We start from the raw sequence: 11,221 nt of genomic DNA on the forward strand, positions 1-11,221 counted from the left end.
GTGCGTTATTCTGAACTATCCAGATATTCACCTACTTAAAACTTCCTTAGACCCCACCATGGTCCCTGCCTTTCATCCCGCAGTGTACCAAACTGTGACTTCCCAAATACAACCACTTTGACACTGGTTTAATCTCAACTTATTGAAACCAGACTTAACTCTTACTTAACTGACATACTCTTGGATATTTTCAAAGGTCATAAAATGTGATGACTATCAAATCATGTCATTGTATAAACTATACACAAAGAATATAAAATAATGATAAAATGTACATGCAATTTTCTTTTGTCCAAGCTCACTGAATAAAATAATATTTACTTTCACTTTACATTTATTTTTATTTTTTAATTATAAAATAATGATAAAATAAGAATCAAAGCAAGAACTTTAAATAAATAATTATATAAGGATTAGAACGTTATAAATAAATATAATAACAAAAATATAAATTAAACAAGACTAGTGCGTAACTGAAAATATATTAATTGAAATAAATAAATAGAACCAGTGCATAACTGGATATAAATAAAATAAAATAAATAAATAGGACCAGTGCGTAATTGGAGGTAAATAAAATAAATAAAGAAATAAGACCAGTGCGTAACTGGAGATAAATAAAATAAAATAAATAAATAGGACCAGTGCGTAACTGGAGATAAATAAAAAATAAAATAAATAAATAGGACGTAACTGGAGATAAAAATAAAATAAAATAAATAAATAGAACCAGTGCGTGACTGGAGATAAATAAAATAAAATAAATAAATAGGACCAGTGCGTAACTGGAGATAAATAAAAATAAAATAAATAAATAGGACCACTGGAGATAAATAAAAAATAAAATAAATAAATAGAATCAATACATATTTGGAGATTAAATAAAATAAATAAATAAACAGGATCAGTATATAATTGGAGATTAAATAAAATAAATATAAGAAGATAATAAATGAAAATAAGTTAAATGAAAGTAAAAAGAATAATATATGAGTCAAAATAAATAAAAGATTAATATAAAACCCATGAGCTTATCAAGATTAATATATAAGAGCTTAACCTCACTCCCCCTTACCTTATTGATTGAAGAGCACACTAATAATATTTGTAGAGGACTATGATCTTTTCGAATCTTTGCTCTAAACTTTTTTTCCCTGTTTTCTCTTTATCTCTCTTATTTCTCTTTCTCTTTCTCTCTCTTCTTTCTTCTTTCTTTCTCTCTCTTCTTTCTCTCTTTCTCACTTTCTCTCTTTCTCACTTTCTCACCACCCTAACTTCCCCTTCATCTATATATATATATATATATATATAAATAAGCAAGTCAAGTCATGTGGCATCATGACTTTCATTAATGTAAAAGATAATGTTTATCTTTTTTTTTTCTTTTCCTTCTTATCTTTTCTCATAATCTTATCTTCTTCTTCTTCTTTTTTTTCTTTTCTTCTTATCTTTTCTTCTTACCTTTTCTTCTTATCTCTTCTTCTTCTTCTTCTTTTTTTCTTTTCTTTTTTCTATATTATTATTATTATTTTTATCTCTTTTAGAAAATTCTTCATATATTTTTTTTTACACACACCTATTTAATTAAAATATTTTTACCTAATATATATATATATATATATATATATATATTATATTTGTTTTGTTTTATTCTTATTGTTATTTTCAATAAGTAAAATTTACATCATGATAAAATATATTTTTAATGTTTAAACTACATCATAATAAAATACGAAACATTAGTAAAAAAAATTTAATTTTTCTAAGCATTTTATTTAAAATAAATAATACGGTATATTAAAAATAGGGATGTTACAATTATCGCTCAAGCAACACTCAAGCGATGAGTAACTATTGCATGCACCACTTAATGTTGCTTAAGCACTAACACAAATGCTCAAGTCACGAGCATGTTACTCATTTCATGGCTTAAGAATTCTCTCTCTTTCAAGATACTTGACACCAGTGGCGGATCTTGACAAAAAATGTTGGAGGGGACAAAGTAATATAATTTTGAGATCATTAGATTTGATCATTAGTACAATGCCTCAAAAAATGACTTATCTACTCAACAATTTGATCATTAGTATAATGCTTCAAAACATGTGAAAAAGTATAATTATCTTGTTTTCATCAATAGTTTCTTTTTTTTATCACTTTTAAACAATGAATTTATTCTTTTACTCTTTATCAATATTTTTCTTTTCGTAAATAATATTAAAAAATAATTTATCATAATCTAAGAAAAAATTAAGGCACATAATTATTAAAAGAAAAATATATTATAGTCAAATCACAATTAAAAATAAGTTATAAAAAAGACATGATACATTTTTTTCTATATTCATAAAAAAAATGAATAGACAAAAAGCTAATGAGTTAAAAAATAATGTTTTCATTATCAAGTGAGACAGGAAACAAGAAAAGAATAAATGAGAAATGAAAGCAAAAATAATGAGTTTGTGTCTAACTTTTTTTTCTTAAAAAAAAAGAAGAAGAAAACATACAAGAGTGTGAGAGATGATCACAATTTGTGAAAAAAAAAACTAAAAAGACAATAAGAAGGAAAATAAAAATTATCTTAATAAATATTTGGTTTAATTACTCTTTTAATTCATGTTTTCTTATAAAAATGTTAAGTTGGTCCTCTAATTTTTTAGTCTCAATTTGGTCCCAATTTTTTTTAAAAACTAATGCAATTTGGTCTTTAACGTTAAACTTCTTGAAACGAATCAATGATTGTTTCATTAAAGTTGGAATGGTTTGCTTTGTTGATGTAGTTAATATAATCCTAGTGTTAATTTTTTTTTACAAAAACTGGGACAAAAAAAATTAAACCTAAATATTTTTATTCTTTATTATCTATTAACATATAATATTGTGCTTTATAAAAACAATAAAAAAATACACAATTTAATTTTTATCAATTCCTAAAATATACTACTTACAATTTAAAAAATTTAATAAATATTTAATACATTTAAATTATATATATATATATATATATATAAAATTAAAAAAAAATTCAAAATTGTGAGGGGGGGCCATGGCCCCTGCCTGCCCCATTATCATCCGCCTCTACTTGACACTCAAGCACGAATTGATCGTTTAAGTATTAGTGTGTAACATTGTTGTATCATTATAGGATAAACATAAACAACTGATGGATTTAGACCCGTTAGTAAGTAACCATTACCGACGAAATTACCGATGGGTATCCTTGCTTAATTTACCAGTAAAAATATCCATCGGTAAGGTTGTATTTGTTGACGTAATTATCGACGAAAATTACATAGTTATTGACGAATCAAATCCTTCAATAAAGTTACTCGATGAAATCAAAATTACATTTCACTTTCCCCCTGTCCCAATTTCAGTTTCGTCCAAAAATGCAAACCAAACTCATAACAAAGCGAAAATCCAACCCTTGTACGATGATGCTGCACTAGCCCGCATTGATGCTATTGTGACCTTGTCGATGCCCATCGTGACCCTGTCGTGACGTTCGTGGCTTGAGCAAGACAACTTCTTGTTCGTGGGTTGAGGGAGCTCAGCAATCTCACTATGTCTCCTAAGCTGTCGTCGTTCTCCCCCAATCTCACCGTCGTCGACCGTTTGTGGTAAGTCTCTATCTCACCGATCGTCATTGTTCTTTGATTTCTTTATCCCTCCATCGTTACACACTCTCATTGGATTGCGTTTTTCAGGCTAGTGGTCACGTGCGTTGAACCATTGCTAGGTGTGTCCATTTTTCCCTTTCTCACTTGAGCCCTAATTGAGTGATGGGTTTTTGTTTTTGGTTCGATTAAGTTTTTTGATTAGGGATTTGGATTTTTATTTCGGTAATACTCCATTATGTGCATTTAATCTACAATTCATCTGTTATGGAACTTAGGAAAATGTTTTAAGTTGATGCATTGTCCAACTTGTGAACAAATGGATAAGTTCGTATAAGCTTGGATGACATTTACATGTGTTTAAGGTTAAATGTCTTAACTCAATATTGGTATTGTAGTCATCAATATTCACTAGGACCTGAATTTTATAACGTGGAAGTATGTAAGCCTGATATAGGAATAATCTTTTTGTTAGAAAAATAGTGAAATAAAAAGAAGAGAGCAAAGTCCAAGTATAAAGGTCAACCAGATTCACACCCACTACTGCGTAGTTCTGAACCAAATGTGTTCATGTTGGTGTGTTTACTTTCTTTTTTCCTAGTATACATAGAGTTTTTAGAACTTATATGATTATATAACAAGTCTTATTGGCCAAGCGTTGATATTAAGGTTCAATAGTATAAGAGAATGATAGTCATTCATACAATGAGAGAACACTCGAGTAATAGAGAAAACACATTAATTTTCTCTCCTTTCGGATTAGTGTCACTTAAGTAACATGAGGTCATTCAAGCAAGAAAATATTCATCACTTAGAGGGAATAAGGTCACTCAAGTGGAAGATTATGACATTGTAGTTAATATGTGAAGCAAATGTGTGATTTAATATTTATATGCTTATATATATGATGACATGGTGATGAAGATAAGATGTATGCACTACTATGATATACTTATCGATATACATTGTATGTTGATATTTGTATGATATTGTGGCCTAATATATTATGCCCTTTTATGAGTGTGTGGTGAGAAATACTTTGAATGATATTGGATAATGTTCTTACCATGTCCAATAGTTCCACGTTGCTTAAAAATCGAGACCTAAGACAGTTTAAATATTTTTTCCTCCTTCCACTGTCCAAAGTGATTTTTAAAGACAAAACTGTGACAGAGCATACACTCAAAAGTGAACAATATCTCAAATGTATGGTGATTGACAATAACTCTATCATCAAACTTGCGATCGAAAGAAATAATATTAAGTATAAAAGTCATTGTTTAAATGAGTTTCACCAACGGTTTAAGTAGAATAAGATTTCCATATCGAGCTATTACAAATAGGTGCAATGAACCACCCAATTATAAAAGGATACAAATGAATTTTTCAATACATTTATGATGAGTCAAAGTGTTAGTTTTTTGTGTGACATGCTTAATGTGATTCTTATTTATAAAATTTTCCAAATATTACTCTCCCTTGTATTTTTCCACAACAATAATAAAAGATGACTTGTGAAACATTGGTAGTTTTATTTTAATTTAAGATTTATGTTTTTTTTTGTTACTATCCCTCGTGTTTTTCCACAATAATAGGCAAAGACGACTTGTGAAACCTTGATGTTTCTATTTTAATTTAAGATTTATTTATATTTATTTTTACTATATATTAATTCACGTGTTACATGTCTCGTAACTTTTGAACTCTATCTTCATTGTGATTGTTTTGCATCTTTAACTAATTTATGGTGTGTGTATGTGTATAAATAAATAGTTGTGACAGAAGAGTGAGTTACGAATGGTTGAGCAAAGAAGAGAGATAATAGTCTTTGCGTGGTGGCAACGTAGTTAAATCCGTACGAGCCAATCTTCGTCAAACCGGTCAACAATGGCGGCTCCCACCCCCCCTTTCCCACCAAATCCAAAACTCTCTTCTTTGCTTTTCTCACTCTCAAATTCATTAATACACAATTATTTATACAATATTTTTCATGTGAGAAATAATTTTATGCAATATCTTAAAAATCAAAGAGAAAAAAAACTAGAAAATAAATATTAATTTAAATGTGACATCATTGCCACAAAAATGACTAAACTTAATAGTTTTACGATATTATATATTCATTTAATATTAGAAATAATTAATTGTAGTGATTAATGCAATATTTTGAACATATATAACGAGTATTTAATTTTAAAGATGTTAGAAAAATGTGTATGAATGATAATGAACCATGTATAGCTATGAGAAATAGCCGGATTAGAAACACACACATGATTTGACATTCACATTCACATTCGGGGACAAACCACATCAACCACACTTTCTTTTTTATTAATTACAACGACAATCGTTGGTTCATTCTTCACTCATATATTGAATTGAATAAAATAAACCCCTCAGCGTGATATCACAAGACGTGAAAATGGAAAACAAAGACACGAGCCACTGTGTTGTTCAGAGTTCAATTGTTTTTTTGTCCACCACCACCACCTGGCACTGGTAGACCATTCCAACTCCCAACAACACAACATACCCAATGGCTTCAACGTCCTCACACCAGTTCTGAGTCCCTCAAGATTCCCTCTTGTTCTATTCTATTCCCTGCCACAACCATCAAGTACATGAGTTTTGCCAAAACAACAAAAAGTACACAGAGCACAAGAAAAGAACCAGGGTCATCATTAATGTCAGAGCAGGAAACCGATTCATGGGGCTTCCTGTTTGTCTGTTTCTTGATCCTTTTCTCAGGTACTAACCTAAAACTCTGTCGCTGATCTTGTCCACAAAAGACAAGTTTTTGCCTCAAACTCCTTTCTGGGTTTATAATAATAGTTGTTTTTCTGATAATGAGTGAACCTCGTGATTGTTTTCGATCGTACACCTCAATACGGAGCAGTGTTTATTATTAAGTATTAAAAGCACCAAGCTTTGTGGTGGGGTGTTGTTAGATTCTCTATTTATTTTTGTTTATTAAGATTTTCCTGGGCTGATCGTTGATTCTGTTTTGTTAGCTGTCTTTCACGCTTACCGAGGTTGTGGTGATTGAACAGGTAAATTAGTTGTTGGGGATTCGTTGGCGACTGACGCAGAAGTTCTGCTGAAGCTGAAATCTTATTTGCTGAACCAAACTCGAACAAACAGAGGAGGGTACATAAACTGGAACAAGAACAGTTCAAATCCTTGTTATTGGTCAGGAATCGCTTGCAGCCTCCTGAACGGGACAACAACGAGGGTTGTGAAAGTGGATATCTCTTACAGTGAAATATATGGTAACATATTCGATGGGTTCTCTAATCTCACTGAGCTCAGACACCTTGACATGTCTTGGAACTCTCTCTCTGGGGGGATTCCTGAGGACTTGAGGATGAGCCAGAAGCTTGTGTATCTCAATCTCTCGCATAACACTCTCGAGGGGGAGTTGAATCTAAAGGGATTGACTCAGTTGCAAACCGTGGACTTGTCTGTTAATAGGTTCCGTGGGGAACTTGGGCTGAGTTTCCCTGCAATTTGTGACAGTTTGGTGACTTTAAATGTTTCAGAGAATCACTTGAGTGGTGGAATTCATGGATTCTTTGATCAATGCTTGAGTCTGCAGCACTTGGATTTGAGCACCAACCATCTAAATGGGACTTTGTGGACTGGATTTTCCAGGCTGAGAGAGTTTTCAATCTCAGAGAATTTTCTCACTGGGGTTGTTCCTCCACAGGCTTTTCCAGTGAACTGTAGCACCGAAAATTTGGACCTTTCAGTGAATTTATTTGTTGGTAAGGTCCCGAAGGAGGTGTCCAACTGCAAGAACTTAGTGGTTCTCAACCTTTCTAGTAACAATTTCACCGGAGATATTCCCCGTGAAATTGGTTCCATTTCTGGTCTTGAGGGATTGTTCTTGGCGAACAATACTTTCTCAAGGGATGTCCCAGAGACCCTTTTGACCTTGAACAATTTGTTCATCTTGGATTTGAGCAGAAACAAATTTGGTCGGGAAGTGCAGGAGATTTTTGGGAAATTCAAGCAAGTGAAGTTTCTTGTGCTGCACTCAAATTCCTACACTGGAGGGTTGAACTCATCAGGCATTTTTACATTGACAAACCTTAGACGTTTGGACTTGAGCTTCAATAATTTTTCTGGTCCATTACCTGTTGAAATCTCAGAAATGTCTTCACTCGCTTTCTTAACCTTAACCTACAACCAGTTCTCTGGATCTATTCCTCCTGAATTGGGAAAGTTGAATCGCCTTATGGCACTTGATCTTGCCTTCAACAGTTTCAGTGGAACGATCCCACCAAGCCTTGGAAACTTGACTACTCTGTTGTGGCTAACCCTTTCAGATAATTCATTAACCGGAGAAATCCCACCAGAGTTGGGAAACTGCTCAAGCATGTTATGGCTAAACCTTGCAAACAACAAACTATATGGAAAAATTCCTCCCGATCTTACAAGAATTGGAAGGAATGCAAGGGCCACATTTGAATCAAATGAAAAGAATCTTGGGGGTGTTGTTGCTGGCAATAGTGAGTGCTTAGCAATGAAGAGATGGATACCTGCTGATTACCCTCCGTTCAGCTTTGTGTATACCATCCTGACAAGGAAGAATTGTAGGGCCCTTTGGGACAGGTTGCTCAAAGGATATGGTATCTTCCCCATGTGTACTTCTGAGCCCTCTGCTAGATCATCACACATAGCAGGGTATATTCAGCTAAGTGGGAACGATTTGAGTGGTGAGATTCCTTCAGAAATTGGAACCATGGTAAACTTTAGCATGTTGCATTTGGGAGATAACAAGTTCACTGGGAAATTCCCTATAGGGATGACAGGTTTACCACTCGTAGTCTTGAACATGACCAGAAACAATTTTTCTGGTGAAATTCCAAGTGAAATTGGCGACATGAAGTGTCTACAGGATCTTGATTTGTCTAGGAACAACTTCTCTGGAACATTTCCCATAAGTCTGGTACACTTGGATGAGCTTAGCAGGTTCAACATCTCGTACAATCCCCTCATATCTGGTACAGTCCCACCATCCGGACACTTACTCACTTTTGACAAGGATTCATATTTGGGTGACCCCTTCTTGAAACTCCCAAAGTTCTTTAACATCTCTGATGATAGAAATAGCACATTACAAAGAGTCTTGAAGAATCCCACAAAATGGTCTTTGGTTTTGGCTCTAGGATTAGCTATAGTGGTATTTGGACTTCTTTTCCTTGTAATATGCTTCTTGGTGAAAAGTCCATCTGTGGAACCAGGAAACCTGATGAAGAATATGAAGAATATAAAGAAAAAGAAAGCACATGATTCAGGCAGCTCCGGATCCTCACCGTGGTATTCTGACACAGTTAAGATATTCCACCTGAACAAGACAGTTTTCACACATGCAGACATCTTGAAAGCAACCTCAAACTTCACAGAGGAGAGAGTGATAGGAAGGGGTGGGTATGGAACAGTATATAGAGGGTCGTTTCCGGATGGGAGAGAGGTGGCAGTGAAGAAGCTCCAAAGGGAAGGAACTGAGGGTGAAAAAGAATTCAGAGCTGAAATGAAGGTTCTAAGTGGTCATGGATTTAGCTGGCCTCATCCAAACCTTGTCACACTCTATGGTTGGTGCCTCTACGGTTCAGAGAAGATACTTGTTTATGAGTACATAGGAGGTGGAAGCTTGGAGGAGCTTGTGACTGATACAAAACGGTTGAAATGGAAGAGGCGCCTAGAAGTGGCAATTGATGTGGCTAGAGCACTTGTCTATTTGCACCATGAGTGCTACCCTTCTATTGTGCATAGAGATGTTAAGGCCAGTAATGTGTTGCTAGATAAAAATGGGAAGGCCAAAGTCACAGACTTTGGACTTGCTAGGATTGTTGATGTTGGAGACAGTCATGTGAGCACAATAGTGGCTGGCACAGTGGGGTATGTTGCACCAGAATATGGACAAACATGGAAAGCCACTACAAAAGGGGATGTGTATAGCTTTGGGGTGCTGGTTATGGAGCTTGCAACTGGGAGAAGAGCAGTGGATGGAGGAGAAGAGTGTTTGGTGGAATGGACTAGGCGTGTTATGATGGATTGTGGAAGACAAGGGTTAGGTGAATCTGTGCAAGTTTTGTTGAAGGGAAGTGGGGTGGTTGAGGGTGCTAAGGAGATGGGTGAGTTGCTTCAAGTTGGGGTGAAATGCACACATGATGCACCACAGGCTAGGCCTAACATGAAGGAGGTTCTAGCCATGCTTATTAAGATATACGATCCTATTGGGGACTCAAATTATGGACACCTTGTGTAGCCTTTTGTGACTCAAGATAGAAAAATTGTGCATAGTGTAAGTTCCAATACAGTTTACATAGAAAACACATATCATACACAGTTCATTCTTCTTGTGTAAAGAAACTCATTATTCATGTTGCAGAAGTTGCTCAATTTTGTTCTGTATCTGAGACTTTACTTTTGTTTAACACCTTTCGTGCATACTAAGCACCTCTGTTCAATTTGTCTTAATCAGTGGCAATGTAAAATATTTCTTTTATCAATCAGTCCCTAAGATTTCTAATTCTTAATAAAAGGTAACTGAAGTTATGAAGAATATCAGAGCTCAAACTACAGTAAACAGGGAGTGCATTCTCCTGCTACAGGAGTGTTAATTTAATATAAAATCAATGAATAGGGAAAAACTATACGTGAGTTTGGGGAACTAATATAAAATTTGTTTATGTTGTTTTGTATTGTTTGTGTGGTCTATGTGTGAAAAGAGTTTAAACTTCATTCAACTCCTTTTCAAGAGTACCTTGTCCAAACATTGTTCAAGAGTTAATCTTTAATCTTCTCCTAGTTCTTCACAAAGTAACCTTCCTCGGAAAGGGAACAATCTAATTTTCTTTTTGAAAACTTGAAAAGTTTTAAGAATTTTCAATCTTTCACTCCTTGGAAGAGAAGAAGCTCCATCATTTTGGCTTCAAAAGCTAGGCTTGAGGTCTTCAAGAGATAAGTTCTAGTTTGTTGTCATGTTCATATTTCCTTTGAGTTTAGTTTAGTTTAGTTTCCTTACATGTTCCATTCCATTTTTTTTCTTCTAATGGTTCATTTACTTATTTCAATATTCCTGAATCATTTGCATTTGGTCTACGAACTTGTAACATTTTTATTCTTGACTTCTTTTTTTACTTTGTTTGAAGTCAATCATATTCATATAATCATTTATCTTTGATTTTCTGAATCTTATAACTTGTTCAGAGTCAAACTATTCGTGAGTTTGGGGAACTAATATAAAATTCAGAACTAGTTCTAAATTTTTTGAAAAATTTTCTAAGTGCAAATAAATACATGAAAACCAAACTAGTTCAAAACTTGTTCCGTCTTATAAAAAAGAAAAAATGCAAACAAAATATGAGAAAACAAATAAAATAAGTAAGGTTGAGACGCATACAAGAAAAAAGGAAAAAGAATATTGCAAATGCTTTTACATTTAGTTATTCTTATGACTTAACTTGTGTTATGAATATCTTATTCTACATGATTTATTAGATTTAGTAACATTTTTCTGTTACATTTATAGTAAATGTTACCTTATTACCTTATGAATAACTATAATAATATTTTTTTAGAAAATGTTACTA

The 11,221-nt window shown here is 33.4% G+C and overlaps 1 protein-coding gene across 1 annotated transcript; it reads left to right on the top strand.

Moving 5' to 3' along the window:
• Positions 1–6,005: 6,005 nt before the first annotated feature.
• On the top strand, positions 6,006–10,040 carry LOC114163902 (probable LRR receptor-like serine/threonine-protein kinase At1g74360). Its single transcript, XM_028048285.1, has 2 exons — positions 6,006–6,368; positions 6,671–10,040. Exons 1-2 carry the CDS (start codon positions 6,242–6,244, stop codon positions 9,892–9,894), a joined length of 3,351 nt encoding a protein of 1,116 aa, XP_027904086.1. The 5' UTR covers positions 6,006–6,241; the 3' UTR covers positions 9,895–10,040.
• Positions 10,041–11,221: the final 1,181 nt, after the last annotated feature.

The sequence above is a fragment of the Vigna unguiculata genome, chromosome 9 (genome assembly GCF_004118075.2).
Source record: "Vigna unguiculata cultivar IT97K-499-35 chromosome 9, ASM411807v1, whole genome shotgun sequence".
Lineage (NCBI taxonomy): Eukaryota > Viridiplantae > Streptophyta > Magnoliopsida > Fabales > Fabaceae > Vigna > Vigna unguiculata.

Excerpts from the sequence above, each read along its gene's own strand:
- LOC114163902 (XM_028048285.1), top strand. The coding sequence starts at position 6,242 with ATGAGTTTTGCCAAAACAACAAAAAGTACACAGAGCACAAGAAAAGAA. Across the intron at positions 6,369-6,670 it reads TTTCTTGATCCTTTTCTCAG|GTAAATTAGTTGTTGGGGAT; the intron begins GTACTAACCTAA and ends GTGATTGAACAG.